Source organism: Artibeus jamaicensis, unplaced genomic scaffold, assembly GCF_021234435.1.
Source record: "Artibeus jamaicensis isolate MK-2021 breed Jamaican fruit bat unplaced genomic scaffold, CSHL_Jam_final contig_889, whole genome shotgun sequence".
Classification (NCBI taxonomy): domain Eukaryota; kingdom Metazoa; phylum Chordata; class Mammalia; order Chiroptera; family Phyllostomidae; genus Artibeus; species Artibeus jamaicensis.
Window position 1 is genome coordinate 5,248,652 of NW_026522005.1, and position 23,950 is coordinate 5,272,601.

The 23,950-nt window shown below is 36.1% G+C and overlaps 1 protein-coding gene across 9 annotated transcripts in view; it reads right to left on the reverse strand.

Moving 5' to 3' along the window:
• Nucleotides 1-23,950, reverse strand: part of CLOCK (clock circadian regulator) — a 124,849-nt gene that overhangs the window by 12,788 nt on the left and 88,111 nt on the right. For 7 of the 9 annotated variants that reach the window (XR_008389629.1, XM_053654996.1, XM_037162286.2 and 4 more), the window contains 9 exons: nt 20,651-20,798; nt 20,029-20,104; nt 15,802-15,943; nt 13,986-14,086; nt 13,383-13,472; nt 10,150-10,302; nt 6,439-6,648; nt 5,516-5,721; nt 1,511-1,784 (listed from right to left, as the gene is read on the reverse strand). Coding sequence is in view for 8 of the 9 variants with exons in the window: in XM_053654996.1 (XP_053510971.1) it covers nt 1,511-1,784; nt 5,516-5,721; nt 6,439-6,648; nt 10,150-10,302; nt 13,383-13,472; nt 13,986-14,086; nt 15,802-15,943; nt 20,029-20,104; nt 20,651-20,798 (1,400 nt within the window). In the remaining variant the exon portion in view is untranslated. The remainder of the gene's footprint in view (nt 1-1,510; nt 1,785-5,515; nt 5,722-6,438; nt 6,649-10,149; nt 10,303-13,382; nt 13,473-13,985; nt 14,087-15,801; nt 15,944-20,028; nt 20,105-20,650; nt 20,799-23,950) is intronic. The other 2 variants (XM_053655000.1, XM_053655001.1) reach the window with 2 other exon arrangements.

A 23,950-nucleotide genomic window follows, 5' to 3' on the forward strand; every position in this document is an offset into this window, starting at 1 on the left:
CAATGAGAGGGTGGTGCAGCCTTGTGCTGGGAATGGAGAGTTCCCTGGGTGATCTGGATGAGAAAGAATCCCTAACAATCCTGCAAAGTCTGCTTTGCTAAGAATGCTTTTAGTTAAATGATAAAGGCCCCAGCAGAAAGAGTTCATGTTCCCAAAGTTATGTAGCCTTTTAGCTGACAGACCCTGACTTAGGAGAAGCCCTAATAGGTCTTTGTATACTATCTACTGTTTACTGCCTGACAATGATTATTAAGTTGTACCTAAACTCCCATGCAAAAAAACCAATAAAATCCTGTCTAGGCAAGGGTCCGTGCACTCTCTCTCCCTTTGAGAGAGTTGCGAGGCCGCTCCAAGCCGCTCTCCCCTTGAGAGGGTGGCCAGGCCGTTCTGAGGCTCTCCCCTTGAGGGACTAGCCATGCCGTCCCTTTTCCTCCACAGGACTCGGTAGTCCGTGTGAATTTGTCTCATGATCATCCATGACGCCATGGGCACTGTGAGCCAGTGCTCAGGTCAGAGATCTGTGTCTGCATTTTGGTGAATATGAGTGTTTACCATTTGTGGTCATAAACAACAGTTAGTTAATATGCCTTATACTATGTTCAGTGATTTATATGCATTGTTTACCCGTGAAGATATGAACTATTAGCACCACCATGTTACAGATGAGAAAACTGAAGTTTACCAAGTTAAATACCCTGCCAAAGGTCACAGACAATGTGATACAACAGTGACTGAATCTCAGGGCAGCCTGACTTGAGAGGCCAAGTTCTTAACTATGAAGTATTCTGCATCCACAGTATTTCTCCTCTAATAATAATTTATAACCAAAAATCATTATAAAACTTAATTTTTAAAAATAATTTAAGATATCAATACTAATTTTAAAAAATCCTGTTTAATACCCCTGCCCTGCAGAGAGTAGAGTTTGATGAGCTGCTAGAGAAAAAAAAGAGAGAGAGAAGTAAGTTGCCTTTGCTTGAATTCCAGGAACTCTAGCTAGACAGGGCTCTATTAAAGTGCATTGATGCCCTGGCTGGTGTGGCTCAGTGGACTGAGTGCTGGCCTATGAACCAGGAGATTGCTGGTTTGATTCCCTGCCAGGGCACATGCCTGGGTTGTGGGCCAGGTCACGTAAGAGGCAACTAATTGGTGTTTCTCTTGGACACTGATGTTTCTCTCCCTCTCTTTCTCCCTCCCTTGCTCTCTGTCTAAAAATACAAAATAAATAAAATCTTTAAACTGCCTTGATATGGGCAGGAAGTAGTCACTTATTCAATCTAGCAGTTCAGATAACTGATTATGTCCACAGCAGGGCTAAAAGTCTTTGAAGGACTAACGAGGAAAAGAACATACGGCTAACTGGGACAACCATTCTCTTTAGAGTAATTGAACTTGTACAATAAGGTCTTATAAATTTTTCAGATCATTTACAAAAGTGTCCATTTAGTGCTTAACTTCATTATGTTAAAGTAAATGGGTTTGGGATGGATTGCCTGTGGGGGAGAATTACCTGTAAGAATTGCTGTGGTGGTTGGGACAGCTGAGCCTGAGATGGTTGCTGAACTGATGTAAGCTGCTGTTCCTGGGAACTCTGCTGCTGCTGCTGCTGCTGCTGCTGCTGCTGCTGCGTGACTGACAGTGTCTGTGACTGCTGCTGTTGTGCAGCAAAAGTTGGGTAGGCAGTCACCACCTGACCCATAAGCATAGTGCTAGGTACCATTACTGCCCCACAAGCTACAGGTGCAGTTACTAATTTGGTCACAAGTTGCTGACCTTGAGAAAATCTGTAAGAGAAAGGAAAGAGAAGGAGAGTCAGAAACACAAAATATACATTATCAAGGCAGTGGATTAATACTTCTCTAAGACAATGCCCAATGATACTGCCAATTTAGTTTTTTTAAAGCTGTATGTACTCATTTTGTTTTATGTTTTTAAATATTCTCTTTGAGATACCAGTAAAACAGAAACACATATATAGAAAAATGAAGTGATCATAAACAAAAATACAAACTTTTCTTGCATATTTACATGCAAAAGAATGAAGTTGGACTCTTTATGTTATACCATATACAAAAATTAACTCTGTCAGAATAAACATGAAAGCCTAAGAGCTAAAACTATAAAACTCTTAAAAGAAAACATAAAGGAAAAGTTTTGTGACAGTGGATTGGGCAGTAATTTCTTAAATACGACATTCAAAGCACAGGTAACAAAAGAAAAAATAAACTGTATATAAAAATGAAAAGCTTTTATTCATCAAAGGACACTATCAACGCAGTGAAAGGATAATCCACAGCGTGGGAGAGAATACTTGCAAATCATCTTCGTTCTGATAAGGGGTTAATAACTAGAATATATAAAGCAAGCATACAACTCAGCAACAAACAATCAGATTAAAAAATGGGTCTTAAATAGACATTTATTCTAAAAAGACATAAAAATGGTCGATAAACACATAAAAAGATGTTCAATATCACTAGCCATCAGTGTAACGCAAATCAAAACCACAATGAGAAACCACATCACACCCACGCACCAGAATGGCTACTATCCCCCCCAAAAGAAGAAAATAATAACCACTGTTGGTGAGCATGTGGAGAAAGTGAACCCCTTCTGCACTGCTGATGGGAATGTAAAAATGTAAAATAATACAGTTCCTATGGGAAACAGTTATGACAGTTCCTCAAAAAGTTAAACAGAATCACCATATGACCCCACAATTCCATTTCTGTGTATATACTCAAAAGAATTGAAAGCAGGGATCCAAGCATTATTCACAATAACGAAACAATGAATGTACCCCAAATGTCCAGCAACAGAATGAATAAACAAAAGGTGGTGCATAAAAACAATGGAGTATTATTTAACCTTAAAAAAGAATGAAATTCTGCCACATGAATTTTGAGGACATGACACCAAGTAAAATAAGCTAGTCACAAAAGACATATGTTGTATGATGATTTCACTTATAAAAGGTATCTAGAGTAGTCAAACTCAAACTTCTGTGCTGAGAAGGTAGAATGGTGGTTTCCAGGAGCTAGAAGGGAGGAGGAAGGAGGAGTTATTATTCGATGGGCAATTTCATTCTGCTGAGATGGGAAAGTTCTGGATACTTGATGGCAGCCATGTTCACGAGGATGTGCATGTATGCTGTGCCAATGAACTGTACATACAAAAACTGGTTTAACATGGTAAACTTTGTTATGTATATTTTACTACAACAAAAAAATTGAAGCCTGATAAAGCTTTTTTCTTTTTAAAAATTACTAGGTATCTGGAGTCAAATATGTGGCACAAGGTTGATTTAGCTAATCATGAATAAACTTAAAATTGTCACAAGGGAATTAGAAAAACTCTAGGTTTACAGGAGATATTTACATTCCAGTTATATCTTACAATCATAATTCGAAACTAAATGGCACTGTGACAGCGCATACGAGTACCCTCAATTTACAAATGTATCGATGCAGCACAGCATTCACTCTGTCGGAATTCACTGACGTTCCTCCCTCCTCACCTTCCTTCTTCTATTTTCTCTAACAACAAAAAACGATGCCTCTTCAGGGAAGAGTGCTGTTTTTTATTTCCCTTTTCTGTGAAATGAAGTTAGTTTCTAACGCAGCTGTTACAGGGAAAAGACTGAGACGCACGTGGCCCTGCTGTGGAGGCAGCAGGACGTGACTGCAGCTGGACTGTTCAGAGTGCACAGTATTAACCTTAGTGCAGACGCACACTTTATGATTTACGTGTGCCACAAGACAAAATAAGTCTATTCTGAAACCATGTCAAACTTAAAAATAAAATACTAGATTTTATACGCTTCAGGACCAAATGTGTTATTTAATGCAAAAAATACAAATTCAAAATTATGTATTAAAAAACCAAAGAAACAAGTAACATTTATAAAGTGATTTAGTCACAAAAGTGCTGTGTGCTAATTTCTCTGTAATTGTAAAATAAATTAGTATCTGAATTGCCCAACTCCTCACTGCTAAAATGTAATGAGAACTACTTCATCCATCTCTAGAACCAAAAGACATTCTTCAACCTACTTCTATTTAACTCTCACTTCTGTGGCTTTGTATATGCTGCTCCCTCGGCCTAGAATACCCTCCCCAGACTTCCTGCCACCCCCCCCCCAAAAGCCAAGCTCTTTAGGACTCACAGAAGGTATTTCCTCCACCAAACTTTCTCCAAGCACACTCTTCTTCCACCTCCTTGCTTCGACCCATAAAGCTGCTCACTTCCTCCCTTCTAAAGACCTACAAATTATTTACGATACCAAATAATACTGATTTGTGTACCTTTCTATGGCTTTACTAATTTGATCTTTCTCTTGGGACAAGTACGTGCCATTCTCATCTCAGAAGGCACAAAAATGTTTGCTAAAATCAGTTTTCCCCCCACAAAAGCAGATGGTTACAAACAGTTGATAAATCATGTCCTCTAAAATGCACACCAGCATTCTAATTTAATGAGTTTCTTCCTTCAGGCTTTAAAACTAGCCCTCTGCATTACTATGGAGCACATTCATAATACTTCCTTTCAGAATATCAGAGCTAAAAACTGGACTTTCCACCTTGAAGGAACTGAGTTTCAAAAAAGAAGCAAGGAGTTCTTCCTGGAGCTTTACTCTGGAAATTATTAATAGGATTTTAATATAATCTGTTAGATGGCCTAATACAACAGCAAAGTTGTATTATAAAAGCAGCAGCCTACTTGCATTGCAGTAAATTAGGTGACAAGTAAAATGTATGTAAAATAGAAGTTTTAAGACTACACAAATTCTAAAGTTAAAAGCTTCCCATTGTAGGAAAATGGCATTTCTTCAAAAACTTTGTTTCTAAGCCAGCTATTCATACCAAAATAAATCATAGATGTCTCATGAATGGCCCACACAAGTTTAGTGTAGTATATGTTTAAGAATTTGAGCTTTGAAGTCAGACACTGAGGCTCAGATTCAGAACCCCTCCCCTTCACTCCCTTAACTTGCTGTAGGTCCTTGGCCAAATCACTAAAAACTCACTTTTTTTCTTATATGAGAAATAAAAGACTCTAACACATTTTTTAAAAAAGGAATTAAATGAGATGTTATAGTCATTTAGTATAATATTGAACAAACTCAAGAAAGGCATGCTACTTTTATTCCATAATATATATCAACTATGGTACTGTACACCCTAACCATTGTCAGTGTATGAAAACGCACCAGTATCTGTATTAAAACAATAAAGGTTTCAAAGTGATATAAAAGCCTGTCATAAAATTCATATAACAGTGTGTTGCAGAATTTGGATTCTACAGTATTTGGTAGCACATTTTGAGGAAGGAAACAAAATTTGTCGCTATCTTTTTATTATAAAGTCCTTAAAAAATGAATACGTTCTGCGTTTTTATTTCAAATTCAAGGATACTGGCTAGAGTAACAAACTAAAATCATGTTTTTAAAAATTAAATTGTTTTCTTAGTCCCCTAATTTACCAGTTCAGAATGACTAGTGAAATATGGCAACTACCTTATCTGTCTGTCCTGAGTGAACGTAGTTACGGCAGCACCCTGGGTGCTGTTTTGTGGCATACTCGACGGGATCTGGACCATGCTTCCGGCCGCCGGCTGTGAAATCACCATAGTGTTATACAGCGGTGCTGTAAGAGTGCTCTGTGTCTGACTAGGAAGAGATGTTTGTTGACTGTGCCCACTCAGTACATTCTGTTGACTCTGCTGGAAAAGAGGAGATTTAATAACAGATTAACTGAAAATATTTACATCAGGAAGTATGCTTCTACATTATTCTAACAATAGTTGACATGACAGAAAAAGAAGTGGTAGGACCTATTACTCTGGGAGAAGAAAATGATTTGTAGTAATTAAAAATTAGTCTTCAATATCTTGCTGGAAGGTAAATGATTTTAGAAAAGGAGTATAATCTTAACAGGGATAATATAAAATAAACATGAAGATTTTCTATCTAATGCCCAAAAAGAGTGACCAACCTTAGTCACTTTTATGTATTTCATTTGAAGCCCTGGGATTTATAGTCCCACATACACACCAATCACCAAAATTTCCTGGAATATTAATTAAACCATCACTGCCCCAACCATTTATTCTTCACTTATGGTAACATGTTTCCTGATCAGCCTCTTTTGCAAGTTAAACCTTTTTAATCTATAGCAGTAGCTTGTATGTTCATTTTTTTTAATTGCAAAAGATTTTACATGTCAAAATAATGAAAGTATTTAACATTCAACAGTTTCTGTAAAAGAAAGTAATACTTCTGTACAAAATATTTTAATAATGAGTATAGTACCATACTTTCTAATTGCTACTATTAATTTTAAATATGGTATTGTCCAAGATAGAGCTGTACTTTTGTGTCAGCAATAATCACATTTCAATCACTGAACACTCGATAGCCTGTTGCAGTCAAAACATTACCTGACTTGATGTGCTCTGTATAGTCTGCTGGGGTATCATGTGCTGAGTTGCGCCCATGTGTCCAGTATTCATTCCACTTTGAATTTGGTTAGTTTGAACAACCTGGTTTTGCATATTTATAGGTGTAAGTTGCTGGATGTTAGATGAATTTCCAGAAGAAAGTTGAACAGAACCAAAATTCAACCCAGGGTTTGATTGTTGTAAAAACATCTTTAAAAATAAAGATTACATTAAAATGAGCTTTGTAGATTTAAAAACAAAAATAAATTTAAAAAAAGCAAAAACAAGCTACAAATTTAAGTTTAAAAAGTAAGTAACAAGTCTAAGCTATTTTGAATAACAATCAGAAACAAATAATTACTGAGTAAAACATACTTCATAATCATTCCTCCATCCTAACCACCCCATGTTCCCAACTGCTGGACTGGAGCTCTGCATCACTTATTTATAATTTATAGTATTAGAGCGAAGTAGTTTTCACTTAAAGTTTCCTTATAGTAAAGTCCTAGTCTCTGACAGACATAACTTTAGAGTACATGACCAATAAGACTATGAAATTATACTCACTGGTATTTAACTAAAATAAAGATTTATTATTTATTATAAGTTCTGTACCAATGTAATAAAAAAAGATAATTAATTCTCTGCCAACATGTATCTAAATCTATAAAAATGTAAATAATTTTTATAATATGGATTAAAGCTTACTAAGAAATGAACTGCTAAAAGATGACTCTAATCTGGAGAAACAATGTTGATGGAATAAATTATCTTTAGGGAGTGTAAATGCAATCATACTGAGGCAGTAACCAATGAATGTTTATTTAGGTAATAAACTGATGAAATGTATCTCTTGCATGTCATTTTTAAAATATGATTTACAATTACAGTTGGCACACAGTATTCTATTAGTTCTTGGTGTACAACATAGTGATTACACATTTATATAATGCACAAAGTGATCACCCCAATAAATCTAATACCCATCTGACACCATACAGTTATTACAATATAACTGACTATATTCCCTATGCTAAACTATACATCCTTATGACTGTGTTGTAATTACCAATTCGTACTTCTTAATACCTTCATTTTTTTCACCCACCCTCTCAAACGCCCCTCCCATCTGGAAACCATCAAAATATTCTGTTATCTATGAGTTTCTGTTTTATTTGTTTAGATTCCACCATAAGTAAAATCATATGACATTTGTTTTTCTCTAACTTATTTCACTGAGCACAACACTCTACGTCCATCCACATTTTTGCAGATAACAAGTTTTCATTCTTTTTTTATGACTGAGTCATATTCCATTACTTAAATGCACTGTCCTTTTACCCATTTACCAATGGACACTCAGGTCGCTTCCGTATCTTGGTTACTGTACACAATGCTGCAGTGAACTTACGATGCCTCTCTTTTCTAATTAGTGTTTTGGATTTCCTCAGATAAATGCCCAGAAATGGAATTGACTGGTTCTTGTCTCTTGTTATAGCCTTTGTTTTAAAGTCTATCTTGTCTGATATAAGAATTGCTACTCCAGTTTTTTTCCCACTTCCATTTCCATGAAAAATCTTTTTCTATCCCTTTACTTTCAGTCTCTGTGTGTCTTTTGATCTGAAGTGGGTCTCTTGTAGATAGTGTATGTAAGGATCTTGGTTTCTTATCCACTCAGATACCCTATGCCATTTATATTTAAAGTAATTCTTGATATACAGTTACTGTCATTTTATTATTCATACTTTATATTTTTATTTCCTTCCTCTTAAAGAAGTCCTTTAACACTTTCTGTAATACTGGTTTTATGTTTTAGATAGACTCCTACATTTAGCTCTCTCATTTGGGAAGCTTTTTATCTGTCCTTAGATTCCAAATGATAGCTTTGCTGGATACAGTAAGCCTGGTTGCAGGTCCCTCTTTTCATCACTTTGCATACATTGTGCCAGTCCCTCTGACCTGCAAAGATTCTGTTGAGAAATCATATGACAGTCTTATGGGAGCGCTTTTGTAGATAACATCTGTCCTTTTGAGGCTTTTAAGATTCTATCTTTGTCTTCAATCTTTGGCATTTTAATTATGATGTTTTGGTGCAGGCCTCATTGAATTATTTGTTTCAGACTAGGCACTTCTGGGGCTTGTATGTCTATTTCCTTTACCAGGTTAAGAAAGTTGTCTGTCATTATTTTTCCAAACTGGTTTTTAATTCCTTGTTCTCTCTCTTTTCCTTCTGTTACTCCTATTATATGGATGTTGGTATGTTTGGTATTGTCCCGGAGGCCCCTTAAACTACCCTAACTCTCTTGAGTTTTCTTTTTGCTGGTCTGATTGAATATTTTCTGCTACCTATCTTCCAAATCACTGATTCAATCCTCTGATTCATGTAATCTTCTGTTGATTTCCTCCAATGTTCACTTCAATCATTGCATTCATTTCTGATTGGTTTTTATGCTATCTTCATTTTTGTATTTCCAGTCTGTTGAAGCTCTCTCTGAGATCAAGCATTCTTATAAACAGTGTTCTTAACTCTCTGCAACTAGTAGATTGCTTATCTCCATTTTCTTTAGGTCTTTTTCTGGAGTTTTGTTCTAGTCTTTCATTTGGGATGTTTCTTTTCTCCTCATTCTGGCTGCCTCCCTGTTTGTTTATATGTGTCAGTTAGAGATGCTACATACTCCAGTTTTGGTAGAGGGGCCTTATGGAGGAGGTGTCCTGTGCGGCCCAGTGGCACAACTTCCTAGGTCACCTGAAGGTGCTAAATGAAGCCAGATGCCATTGGGGCTGCTTAACAAGAGTAGTGGGACATACCAAGGCCACATGCTGCTTGTTTGGGGTTTGTGAACCAAGTTTTTAGGAAATATTCACAGTGCATATCAAGAGAGGCCGTTTATATAAAAAACCACTGGAAACAGCTTAGGTGAAACTGGGTCTCAGAATTACCAGGGTTGTAGGAGGTGGGGGAACAGTGACAGACAGGCTGATGGAGGCTCAAGATATGACACCTGCCTGTGCTTGCAGATGGAGAGCTCAACAAAAGAATAATGGCTTCTGTTAGAACTTCCAACTTCCGTCTGGGAAAAAGCTGCCCTTCCAGCCCTTGCCCTGAAGCCAGACATTTCAGTTCCTCTCTGTATGTCTCTAGCATTTTTCAAGCTGCTTCTCCAGCACTGAAGCTCAGAGGAAGTGAGACCAGTAAGTCTGTGTACAGGCCCCATAAGAGAAAGGCCTGGGACTCGAGAAGCCCTGTGTCGCACTCAGCCACAATCTCTACTGGTTTTCACAGCCTGAAGTTATGGGCACTTCTATTCCTGACGGTGAAACAACTGGGTGTGGGACTTTTAATGGGACCCCTATTCTTCAGGGAGGACCTCTGCAGCTGAGATATCCCTGCACATTCTCAACTGTCACATGTGGGCGTGGGACCAGCCCCTTTCACATCTCTGCCTCTCCTGCCAGTCTCACTGTGGCTTCTACTGTATCACCTTAGTTATGGGACTTCTGTTCAGCTGGATTTCAGGTGGTTTTCAACACTGGCTGTTTTGTAGTTGAGCTGTAATTTTGATGTGATCATGGGAGGACACGAATGCAACGTTTACGTATTCCTCAATCTTGACCAGAAGCCTGTCTTACATGTCACTTCTAATTAAGGACAGTCAATTTACCTAAGAAATTAATGTAAATGGCATGCTTTGTTTAAATCAAATATCTTACCTGCAGCCCTTGACCATGGACCATCTGAAGCTGTTCTTGAATTTTCCTTAGTTCTTCTTGTTGCCGATGAATATTTGCCTCTATCATTCGTGTCCGTTGCTCCAATTGGTCTTTCAGATGCTGCATGGCTCCCAATTGTGCTGAAAACTGAAACTGAAGTACCATGTATAGAAAAAGTGTAAGATATCTTAGGATCACCTATTCCTCTTAATTGTGCAATGTGAAAAGTAAGCAGGACAGCATGAGCTAAGAATGAGATGCTGGTTATCAATGTATTACCTCTTTGCTAATTCACCCATTTTTGCTCATCTTTGTCACACTAGAGCTGGACTCTACAGATATTTCTCCTTTGCCAGCAGGCACAAATTAGTCATGCCAGTTGACTCTGCTGGAGGGATACTACAAAAAGAGGTGCTTATCATTCTGGTTCTGGTGCTTTTCCTTCTTGCTCTTCTGCTAGTGAGTAGCTTACTATGAGTCTCATCAGCACCCCAGCAAATTCTCCAGCAAGTCTCCAGCAATGGTTCTCCAGCACCCCGGCAATGGTTCTCCAGCAAGTCTCACTAGGCTCCAAGTGGTCAGCTCCCCAGCAAATTCTACTGGCACCCTAGCAGGTGGTTTCCTGCTCTCCAGTCCTAGTCTGTGGCACCTCAGTGAATTTCTCTACCATCCAGTGGCTAAAGCCACATCTCCCCAAGTGGGATCTGAATCTCAGCCTGGCCTGGAAGAGAAGTTTAAGTGGTTTGGGGAGTCTTCCAAGTTGTTCCTTCCTTGGGTCCTTTCCCTTTCACTATGGTTAGAGCTGATTTCTGTATCTGTTATCCCTATAGTCTCTAGAATTTAGTAGTTAATCTCTGTTGCCACTTGACAATTTTTTATATTACCCATCCTCAAATTTCTGACTTATGAATGCATCTTAACTGATTAAAAAGTACACAGTAGCGCTGAAAGACATGAGCTCATATAGTGGCTCTATTACTTGCTAGAACATGTTACTTAACTTCATTTCCACTGCTTATCAATTAAAAAAGTAGCCTGTACCTAGAGTTACTCATATCAAATTCTGATATCCTTAGAATGTCCTCTTTGTGTGCATCATTAGAAACACAAAAATCCAACAGATAACCAACCAAAATATTTTTCTCATATTTTCAACTAAAACTGTTCTTGGGTAAGTACAAAACATAAGCTTTTAAAAGCTAAGCAATTATTAATTAATAAATACATATGTGAATGAGAAGAAAGTTATTCTATTAATAGAACTTTCAATGTTACTTCTCTATGTTTTACCTGAGTCATAAACAGCTTTTATTTGCTATTGCTTAAAATTTAGCTATTTGGGGATTCACCACTTAAGTCTACACTTATTTTCATTACGCTCATTTAATTTTTTCCATGAATACTCAGCACAGGATACAGTATAAGAGCAGGAAGAATTTCACTTTATTGGAAATCTTAGTCTTAAAATAGCCTTCTAGAGAAACTGCATCTAGAAGTGAGAAATGTCTCCCAGAAGCTTTCACTCTACTTCAGAAGACTGTATTGAGGATACCGAATATTATTTTTTAAAGTATTCAATTCTGACTTTTGAAATTGACAGTAACCAGATGTATCTTAGATTACATTAGGTATAAGAAAATATTACAAATTTAGTATCTCACCTCGCTCATTCCTTTATTTTTAAATATTTGAAATGTTATATGTCATGCAAATATTTTATCCTAACTAAAGTTATTCATACTTTGATAATTACATTGCTATCACTACAGAAAAAGCTTCTATTTAGTACAAATAATAGAAACAAACAGAAGGCAGAATAAATAAAACCACAGAACTAAGAGGCAGTGTGTTTGTCTTTATCACTGAACAAAAATATAAGATTTGAATACATAACATTTTTGACATAAATATTCATTTCACAAAAATATCCTTTAAAAATACTAAATGCTTATTCAGTATCTTGAGATTAATAAACTAAACATTGAAAGTATGTCTAAGTTTTTAAATAAAGATTCTGTTAACCTTCAGAATAAAAAGCATTTAAAGACTCAATGCTGATAAAAGCTGCTATAACTGCACATACTATTTAATAATAGTGCTGTTGTAAACACCTTACATGAGCATATATTGCTAAAAGTCAAAATTAGAGTGTTTAAAAATTTTTTGCATTGTCAATATATTTGTACAAGTGTCATAATGAAAATAATTATATAAGACAGGTATTTTTAGAAAAATATTGTTTTCACTGATTGTTAACTATCATTATTTACAATTTGGATACTTTTAAGTCAAGGTATATTTAATGCTAAACAAAACAGTTAACAAAATTTTGGATTATTTTTACTACTACTCAGTAGTATTTTTTAAAAGACTTTATTTATTTATTTTTAGAGAGAGGTGAAGAAAAGAAAAAAGAGAGGGAGAGAAACTGCCCCGGCCTCTCACAGGCCCCAGCAGGGGCCTGGCCTGCAACCCAGGCCTGTGCCCTGGACAGGCAGTCAAACTGGTGAACTTCTGCTTTGCGTGCAGTCATAAATTAGAATTTGTAATCAAAAGTAATTTCTTATCACTTTTGCAATACTTGTCTTTGTCTTGCTAATTTCTATGTTTAGGCATCCTTCAGGACTCAAGCAAAAATTCTTCCAGAAAGTTTTCCTTTACTTCCTCAGACTGAATTAAGTGTCTGTCTAATGTGCACACCTATCGGCCTCTATACCTTAAGCTTAAACTATGTAGTTGTCTGTCACTGTAATAAAGTCTTTTAGTGTAGATATTATATATATATTTTGTACTGCTAGCACCTGCAATATCTGATACATCCAAGAAACTCAATAAATGCTCTCTATATAAACAAATGAATACATGAATAAAATTACTTGATTCTTCCAATATACATAGGAAGAATAAAATGAACAGCTATACTTCATCTTTAATATCTTTCTGCCTGTAGTGTTTCTCAATAGAGATATTACAGCATATTAAGCAGGGCAATACTTTGTGGTGCAAAACTGTCATGCACCCTGAAAGACAATTAGCATCCTTGGCAGTTACCTGCTAAACTAAGGGCAAGTAATACCCCCAAAATAATGACAATCAAAAATATCCCCAGATATTCTAAATGCCCACAGGTGAGATTTACTGTATCTGTAAGAGTATTCTTTTTAAAATCTGTATGAGCTTAAAAACAATTTATCATTTCAAAATACTCAACTGAAACAAACAAATGAAAATACCTGGGACATGCCTTGTGGAACTGGTAAATTTGTGGCTTGAGACATCACTGGCTGTGTTAATGACTGACCAATAGACTGGGAATTTATTGACTAGAAGCAAAATAAAAAACAACACTGGAGTGATGACCATTCCCATACATGAGTACTTCCACCAGAAATATCACCACAGTCCCTTTACAGCAATTATAATTTGCCTCATACTTTTTTTGCTCAGTACAGGAATGTCTCCCCATCTACAATGTCCCCTATTTATGTTTTTATCTTTCAAGGCATCTGCAATATTACCCTGCATGGGTTCTCAATTAAAGCTGACTGGACATAACTGAAAATCACTCATATTTAAAGTCAGACATAGAATAGATTTAAATTATCAGCTTCTCATAACTTAAAAATAAAATCTAACATTTTACTTGAAAAATAATTATGGTATTAATATGTTTGACACCTACTTTACAAAAAAAGAAAGAGCCTGAATGTCATACACCAACAACTATTTTAATTTTATAGAAAGGGACAATAGAATCAATAAATTTCTAAAGATTTAGATGATTTTCTCCCTTTGAATAAATCTTTATTCAGAAGAACACTAATTAGAGAGCTCACCTGACTACTAAAGGAGGACCTCCTTTGTGCCAGCCTGTCATGAGCCGGTAAATGCTGTCTGGGAGGAGTGCTGGTATCTGTTGGCATCTTTGTCGGTGTTGCTGAAATCAGTTAACAAAAACAGAACAGTATTAATCTTTTACAAAATGCAATTTTCAAAACTGAATCTTAAAATGCATTTCAGTGAATATAAACTAGGTTTGAGACTTTTTCTAAATTGAATCAATAAAAGTGAAGTCTACAACAATAAGATAATTTAATTCTCTTTTAAGGACAAAGAAAGGATTAAATAGAAAAACTTCAAATATATTGATTAAAACTTCTACAACTCAAAAGAAAAAAACACAACAACCAGTAATTCAACTGAAAAATGGCCTAAAATTCTGAATACATATTTCTCTTAACAACATACAAACAACCAACTGATATATGAATAAACACTTATTGCCACCAATCATCAGGGAAATGCACATCAAAAACACATTAAGATATCACTTCATACCTGCCAGGATGGCTATTATCAAAAAAAATAAATAAGACAACAAGTGTTTGCAAGAATGTGAAGGAACTGGAACTCTTGTACACTGTTAGTAGGGATACAAAACGGTGCCACCACTGTGGAAAACAGCATGTAGGTTTTGCAAAAAATTAATAAAAGAACTACAAAATACGATCCAGTAATGCCACTTTTGAGTATTTATAAAAAGAACTGAAATCAGGATCTTGAAGAGATATGAGCACTCCTATGTTCACTGAAGCACTATTCACAACAGCCAAGATGTTAACAAGTTAAATATCCATTGACAGATGAATGGATAAACAAAATGTGGTATACACAGTGGTGGGCAAAAGTAAGTTTGCACTTGTTCATATGGAAAATAATACATTAATAAATAATAATACAAAGATCCCCTATACATACAAAGGAATACTAATCTTTTTAATTTTTAAAAACAAGGCAATTCCACAATATGTAACAACTGGATGAACCTTGAGGATATCAGGTTAAGTGAAATAAGCCAATGCCAGAAACACAGGAGTATCTGACTTCATGATCTGAAAGATGTAAAATAGTCACATGTGTTGAATCAAACGGAAAGGTGACTGGCAAGGGCTGGGCAGGGAGGAAAGTGGAGAGTGACTGATCGAAGGACAGAGTTGCAGTGAAGCACAATGAATGAGCTCTAGAGATCTGCGGTGCCACATTGCACCTCCAGTCAACAGTAATGTGCACTTAAATTAAGAGGGCAGATTTCATTCTAAGTGTTCTTACCACAATAAAGTAAAACATTTGTTAAAAAAGAAAACAGCTGTATTAGTAGGGGAAGTTTTTCCCCGTAAGATTTCAGAAATTCTATGTTTAATCTTTAATGTTCTACCCATATGTTGAGTAGTTCATCACAACCTCTTTCCTCCTTACTAGTACATATAATTTTAATACCCTGAGAAGTTTTAAAAAGTTACTAATTTAATGACAATTATGCAAGTCTTTATAAAGACAATACTCTTTAAAAAAACTTTCAAAAACAAAGTGAAAGAACACTTACTGGCTGTACCAGTAAAATAAATAAAAGAAATAAATTGTTTTCTTTTTGACAGATGATTAAAAACAATAATACCAACATTATTACCTATATATTTTATAGGCTACTTCATAAACTTAATTCTTTGCCAAATGTGAGCAATGTGCCTCTTACTGAAAAGTTAAATATATTTTAAAAATGCAATACTTATTTTAAAGTAGCATTTGATTAAAAATGCTGATACCGAGAAACACTCTCTATAAAGGAGTCTGCTATCAAGCTACAGTACTCACAGGAAGGGTCTGAGATTGCGGTGTGAGATGATTTTCTTGAACTCCGGGAGGAAGCAGAAGGGGTAGGGCTGTGATCGAACCTTTCTAATGCTTCCTTGAGACTGACTGTGTTTATACGATTATCAGACCCAGAATCTTGGCTCTAAGGAGAAAAGAGTAAAATAAACATTTTCTTGTGATCTAATTCAGAGACCCCAAATATTGCTTACTAACCCCTCTTAACCAAAATGAGTTTTTACCCATAACAAGGCAATGATATCTGTGTACTTATTAGGTAAGAATAAAATTTCTCCTATCTCCCCCCCCCCCCCCATCCAGATTCTTAATTCATTTCCCCACCCCCCACACCTAAAACTCCCCCTTCCCCTCCTCCCACTCCCCTGTTGCTAACCCTCCATGTGATCTTCAAAGAAATGAAAATTTCTTTTTACAGACAGAAGTCTTGGCTTCATTCTTGATTTAAAGAAACAACACATGCAAAAGAATGAAGGTGGACTCCTACCATATAGTATGCCAAAAACTAGGTCAAAATGGGTCAAAGATCTAAACATAAGAGCTAAACTATAAAACTTTTAGAAGGAGAACAGCTTTCTGACATTGGATTGGTCAGTGATATCTTGGATATGACATTAAAAGCACGAGCAACAAAAGTGCATCAGAGGGCAGTATACCAGAGTGGAAAGGCAATCCATGGAAAGAGACAAAACATTTGCAAATCATACGTCCAGTAAGAAATTAGTACAAGAACATACAAACGACACCTACAATTCAACAGCAAAACCCCTCTGAACAATCCAGTTACGAAACCAGCAATGGTCTTGCAGATGTTTCTCCAAAGAAGTTATACAAATGGCCAATAAGCACATAAACAGATGCTCAACATCAACAATCATTAGGGAAATACAAATAAAACAACAGTGACATACTAATTCATATCCATCCAAATCGCTATTATAAAAACCCGGCCAGAAAACAACTAGTCCTGGTGAGAATATGAAGAAACTGGAACTCTTGTGCACTGCTGATGGAAATGTGAAATAATGCAGCTACAATGGAAAACAGTATGATGGCTGCTAAAAAATTAAACACAGAATTAGCATATGACCCAACAATTCCATATCTGGATATATAAACTCAAAAAAATTGAAAGCAGGGCCTCAAATATATATCTGTACACCCATGTTCATAGCAGCATTATTCAAAACAGCCAAAAGACATATGCAATCCAGGTGTCCAATGATGGATCAGTGGATAACAAAAATTTGGAGTATATACACAATGAAATATTATTCAGAAAATTCTGTCACATGCTACAATATAGATAAACCCTGAGAACATTATGCCACATTAAATAAGTGAATCATAAGAGGACAATTACTATACGATTCCACTTGTATGCAGTACACACAGGAGTTAAATTAATAGAGTCAGAAAGTAGAGTGGTGGCAGCCAGGGACTTGAGGGAGGAGGGAATGGAGAGTATGGTTCAATGAGTAGGGACATGGAGTTTCAGTTGGAAAGATGAAAAGGCTTTGGCGATGGATGGTAGTGATGGCTGCACACCAGTGTGAATGTACTTAATGGCACTGAACTGTACACTTAAAATTGGTTAAGATGGTAAATTTTGTTAAGTGTATTTTATCACATTAAAACAACGAAGACAGTATAAAAAAAACAACACAATAAAGATGTCACTAGTTTATAGACCATCTCTGGCTGCTCAAAATCTTCCTCTTCAGCCTAACTGACCTTTCTACAGAATTTCAAAATCCACATGGATGATTTACCCACCAGCCTGTCCTGCCTGGCCTCTGTTTTTTAGGAACTCCTCATCTCCAAACCTTTCGATTCCACCTCAGTCTTTCAATGCCTACACCTTCTAGGACAATTTCGCTTTTTGGTTTTATTCCTACCTCACTGGCTATTTCCCCCTGATCTCCTCTGTGATGGGTTCATCCTTGTCTCCTTCACCTCTTACTGCTGCAGTGCCCCAACACTAATGCTTAGTACTTGGCTGTCATCTCTCTTTACATCCACTCCCTGAGTGACCAAATTTGGACTCCTGACTTTAAATCCACCCGTACACTGAAGTTTCTCAAAAATGTATCTCAAATGGACCTCTTCCCTAAACTCCCAGTGGCCCGCAGTGATAACAGTAAACATGGTGAGAAAGGGGACAGCTGGAATATATTTTGGAAGTACAGCTAGCTGAATGTGGTAGGCTGAACACTGGCATGGGGGAAAAAGAGGAGGCATGGGGGGACAGTCCGTATTACTTCAGTTTCTATGATGGCCCTCATTTCGGAAACCCCAGATTAAGCACTTTCCTCAGAAAATTTCCTTTACTAAAATATACTGGATCTTCTTCTTCTGTGTATACAAAGCTTCTGTGTATACAATAAAATATATTTATTGATTATGCTATTATAGTTGTCCTGTATTTTTCTCCCATTTATCCCCCTCCACCCTATACCCTGCTCACACCATCATTCCCCCCACTTAGTTCATATCCATGGGTCACACATACAAGTTCTTTGGCTTCTCCCTTTCCCATACTGTTCTTAACCTCCCCCTGTCTATTTTGTACCTACCATTTATGCTTCTTACTCTCTGTACCTTTTTCCCCATTCTCTCTAACCCCCTCCCAGCTGATAACCCTCCATGTGATCTCTATTTCTGTGAATCTGTTCTGGTGGTTTGCATAGTTAGTTTTTGTTTTTTTAGGTTCAATTGTTGACAGTTGTGTTCATTGTCATTCTACTGTTCGTATCTTTTATCTTCTTTTTCTTAAACAAGTCCCTTTAACATTTCATCTAATAAGGGCTTGGTAGTGACTGAAACATTCTTTCACATCAGATCCATGAGCCATGTTCAGTACTTCCTGGCATACACAAGGTACTGAATTAAGTTTACTGAACGACTGAAGGATAATCCCCCATATTGTCCCCTGGCAGGCTGCCTGTTTAACATGCTTTTTATATAAATTCTTGGCTATTTTCATTCCATGTATTTTCTTCAGGTCAAAAATACCTGTGCTGGGGAACCTCTAACATGCCTCATGAGTCCTATACCTCCTGATAGTCACACCCTTATAATCCCTCCCTGTGACAGTAGGGTAACCTAGTGATTTGCTTCTTGTGTACAGGACATGATATCACCTCTATTATTATGTTACAAAACACTCTTTCATTTTGCTGAATTTTCTCTACCAGTCAGCAAGGAGTCAGGGCCCGCAGTCCAAATGTATGTGAGGAATCACATCCTTCCATGAACCAAGGTGAGCCTGGAAACCAACCTCACCAAGGTGAGATTCTGACCCAGCTATCCTTGGGATAACTGTGGACCCAACTGACACCTTGATTACAGCCTTGTAAGAGAACCTGAGCTGACACCTTGACTGCAGCCTCATAGCCAATTCAGAACCAGAGGTCCCAACTAATCTGCCTGGAATCTTAACCACAAGATACAAATTAATAACTGTGTTATTTTATTCATTAAGTTTTGTTTCATAACAGGTAGCTAATACACTACACTTCTACATGACATAATAATAAAAGAAATCAGCGTTCAAAGTCTGACTATAACTTCCCAGTCATGTGTTCTTAGGGAAGGCTACCCATCTCTAAAAGGCTCAGTTTCAATTTTTTCCAAGTGGGGATACTGCCTAGCAGGTAAGGATGTCTGAGGTGTTAAAGTTGTTTTATAATTCATATAAAGAACCTAGCCACAGCCTACCATGTTGTAGGCAATAAATAAAGGTTTGTTTAAATCTGAGACTGCACATGCCTCTCATCTGATTACCACTAAAAAGCAGACCCTTCAAATCTTTTTTTTAAATCCTCAGGTGAAGACATGTTTTTATTGATTTTAAAGAGAGAAGAAAGGAATAGTGATGTGAGAGAGAAACACTGATTGCTTGCCTCCCCCTATGTGCCCCAACAGGGGATGTAACCTGCAAGCTAGGTATGTGCCCTGACCGGGAATCAAACCCATGACCCTTTGGTGTACAGGATGGCTCTCTAACTAAATGAACCACTTGGCCAGGGCTGACCCTTCAAATCTTTTTCAGAAGCAGAAAAAATTTTAATATTACATTTAAAATTTAACCCTGTCAGAAAAAAATAATTTTCATATAAATTATTTTTCATACAAATTAAATTTCCTATAAATTATTGAGTTATTTTTCATGGGAAAGAAATAATTTTATTTAAACTGTAAGCTACATACTTTGTCAGCAGCTGTTTCAGGAAGAGACTCTTCAATGCCAAGTTCTCGTCGTCTTTCAGCCCTAACTTCTGCATAACTACAAATTCAAAAAAAAAAAGCATTTTATTGTTTTGCGTTCACTTAAAATACTACAGATCTGCACCCATTCGGTGTTTGTCAGTGTTACTAGCTCATCACTCATTCTAGGCTATTTTCCATGTGCTACACAAAGGTACTACATATTTATAATTAAGATATAGTGTGCAACATCTTAACTTGAATTGCATTTTTCTAGGTATCTAATGTAAACAATCTGTAACTGCACAGTTCTTAAATTAAAAGAAATTAAATAAAGAGTATGCTTGTCTACTCCTGTTTCCCTTTTATATGATTAACTGTGATACATAAAATACAGTTACAACTTCTGCTCTAACCATAAAATTTATGGCGAGAATTATATATCTATATGTACCTACATTTTATTGCTATATAATGTATGTAAGTAAACTTAACAATGTATTAAAAGTGTGTCAAAAATGAGGAAAACCATTTTGTAGTTCATGAACAAGTTACAGATATAAAATTCACTGTTAATATCATTATGGATATTCCTATAGTTCAGAAATTCTATAAAAGAATTTACCTTACTACAGTGTGAGTACAAACAATAAACTCTGGCCTTGAATTCCACTGATGATAAGTGATATAATAATGAGTTTGAAGCCAAATCCACTGTTGTCCTTTGGTCAGGAACCTGTAATAACAAGACTTGCCTTTCCCATATTGCATCACTAAAAAGAGAGAAATATTTTTGATTCATATTGTAAGTAATAAATCTTATTTTTAGCAAAGAGTATCATTTATATTTATATCTATATATACAATTCTTCTGGCTTTTCAGTAACATATGTATCAATTATAAGAAAAGTCTATTCTGTATATACAAGGTCTCAAGCAATTACTCTTTCACAGTGTCCAACCTACAGCCAAATATTGCTGAGCTTAGATACTTTTCATACACAATAAATTTCCAAATACTCAATAAAGTATGTGCATATTGACTTCCTCCTCCCTAGATACACAGAAGGTAACAGCAATAAGTAATCTCTCCCTCTCCTCTGACAGCTGTCAGTCTGTTCTCTGTATCTATGAGTCTGTTTCTATCTATCTTACTAATTTACTAATTAGTTAATTTTGTTTGTTAGATTCTACATACAGCTGAAATCATATGGTACTTTTCTTTCTCTAACTGGCTTATTTCACTTAGCATAATGCTCTCCAGATCCATTCATGCTATCACAAAAGGTAAGATTTCCTACATTTTTACAGCTGAGTAGTATTCCATTGTGTAAATGTACCACAACTTTTTTATCCACTCATCCACTAATGAACACTTGGGCTGCTTCCAAATCTTGGCTATTGTGAATAACACTGCAATGAATATAAGGGTACACATATTCTTTCAAGTCAGTGTTTTGAGTTTCTTTGACTATATTCTTTGAATGTGACCCAGAATCACTGGGTCACAAGGCAGGCCCATTGTTAATGGTTGCACCAATCTGCATTCCCACCAACAGTGCACAAGGGTTCCCTTTTCTCCACATCCTTGGAAACACTTGATTACTTATTGAGTTACTGATGATAGCCATTATGACAGGTGTGCGGTGGTATCTCATTGTGGTTTCCATTTGCATTTCTCTGATAACTAATGGCATTGACAATCTTTTCATGTATCTATTGGTCACCTGTTATGTCCTCTTTGGAGAAGTGTCTATTCAGGTCTTTTGCCCATTTTTAATTTGGACTGTTTGGGATTGTTTTGAAGTTCTTTATAAACTGTGGATATTAAACCCTTATCAGATTTATCATTAGCAAATATGTTCTCTCATTTACTGGGTTGTCTTTTTCATTTTGTTGATGGTTTCCTTTACTGTGCAACAAGTTTTTAGTTTGATGTAGTCCTATTTGTTTTTGTTTCCTTTGCCTGAGGAGATATATCAGAAAAAAATTTGCTGAGAAATGTCCAAATTTGATTGCCTATGTTTTCTTCAATGATTTTTATGGTTTTAATTCTAACATTTAAGTCTTTAATCCATTTATGTTCTTTTATATGGTATAAAACGGTGGTCTAGTTTTTTTGCATGTATCTAATTTTCCCAATACCATTTATTGAACAGACTATCTCTAGCCCATTGTATTATTTTTTCCTCCTTTGTTAAATATAAAGGTGTATAAAGGTGTGGGTTTATTTCTGGGCTCTCTATTCTTTTCTATTGATCAATATCTGTTTTTATGCCACTATCATGCTGTTTTGATAACTATGGACTCATAGTATAGTTTGGTATTAGGTAGCATGATTCACTCAACTCTGTTCTTCTCAGGATTTTTGCTGCTACTTGGGTTCTTTATGGTTCCATATAAAGTTTTAGAATATTTATTCTAGTTCTGTGAAATACGCCATTGGTATCTGGATAGAAATTGTGCTGAATAATAGATTGCTTTGGGTAATATGGTATTTTAATGATCCTAATTCTTCCTATCCATGAATATGGTATATGCTTCCGCTTATTTGTAGTCTTCAATTTCTTTTAGTGTTTTATAATTTTCTTTAACAACCTTGGTTAAATTTATTCCGAGGTATTTTTTTAATGAACTTGTAAATGGAGTTGTTTTCTTAGGGTCCTTTGCTGATAGTTCATTATTGCAATGCAACTAGTGCCAACAGTGTATAAAATGCAACTAGTTTCTGGATATTTATTTTGTATCCTGTTACTTTACTGAATTCACGAATCAGTTCTAGTAGTTCTTTTGGTGTAATTGTTTAGGGTTCACTATGTATAGTATCTCATCACTTGCAAATAATGACAGTTTTACTCCTTTTCAATTTGGATGCCTATTATTTCTTCTTTGTCTGATTGCTGTGGCTAGGACTTCCAGTACTATGTTGAATAACAGTGGTGAAAGCAGACATTCCTGGGTTATTCTCAATCTTAAGGAAAACACTTTTAGTTGCCCACTAGTATGATGCTGGCTATTATGGGTCTACTAGTATGGGTCTGTCATACATGGTCTCTATTATGTTGAGGTATGTTCCCTCTATTCCCATTTTGCTGAGAGTTTTTATCATAAATAGGCACGGGGGGTTATCTAATGCTTTTACTACATCTATTGATATGATCATGTGCTTTTTATCCTTCATTTTGTTTATGCGATATATCGCATTTATTAAATTTGTGGACACTCTACCAACCAAGCATCCCCAGAATAAATCACACTTGATCATGGTGTACAATCTTTTTAATATATTGCTGGATCTGGTTTGCTAATCTTTTGTTGAGGATTTCAGAATCTATGTTCACCAGGGATATTGGCTTATGATTTTCTTTCTTTGTAGTTTCTTTATCTGGTTTTGGAATTAGGATAATGCTGGCCTTTTAAATCAGCTTGGGAGTCTTCCCCTCTTCTCGAATTTTTTGGAGGAGTCTGAGAAGGTCAGGTATAAGTTTTTCTTTAATGTTTGGTAAAATGTACTTGTGAAGCCATGCTGTCCAGGACTTTTGTTTGTTGGGAGTTTTTAATTACTGCTTCAGTGTCATTAGTTTTAATAAGTCTATTCAGATTTTCTTATTCTTCCTGATTCAGTTTTGGAAGGCTGTATGCTTCTAGGAATTTACCTACTTCATTGAAGCTGTCCAATTTGTTCATTTATAGTTGTCTGTAATATTTTCTTACAATCCTTTGTACTTCTTTGGTGGCAGTTGTTATTCTCCTGTTTCATTTTTGTTTATTTGGGTTTTCTCTCTTTTTTTCTTGATGACTCTTGTTAAAGGTTGTCAATCTTATTTATCTTTTCAAAGTAAAAGGTCTTAGTTTCATTGACCTTTTGCATCATTTTTTAGACTTTATTCATTTATTTCTTCCTTCTTTCTACTCCCTTCGGGCT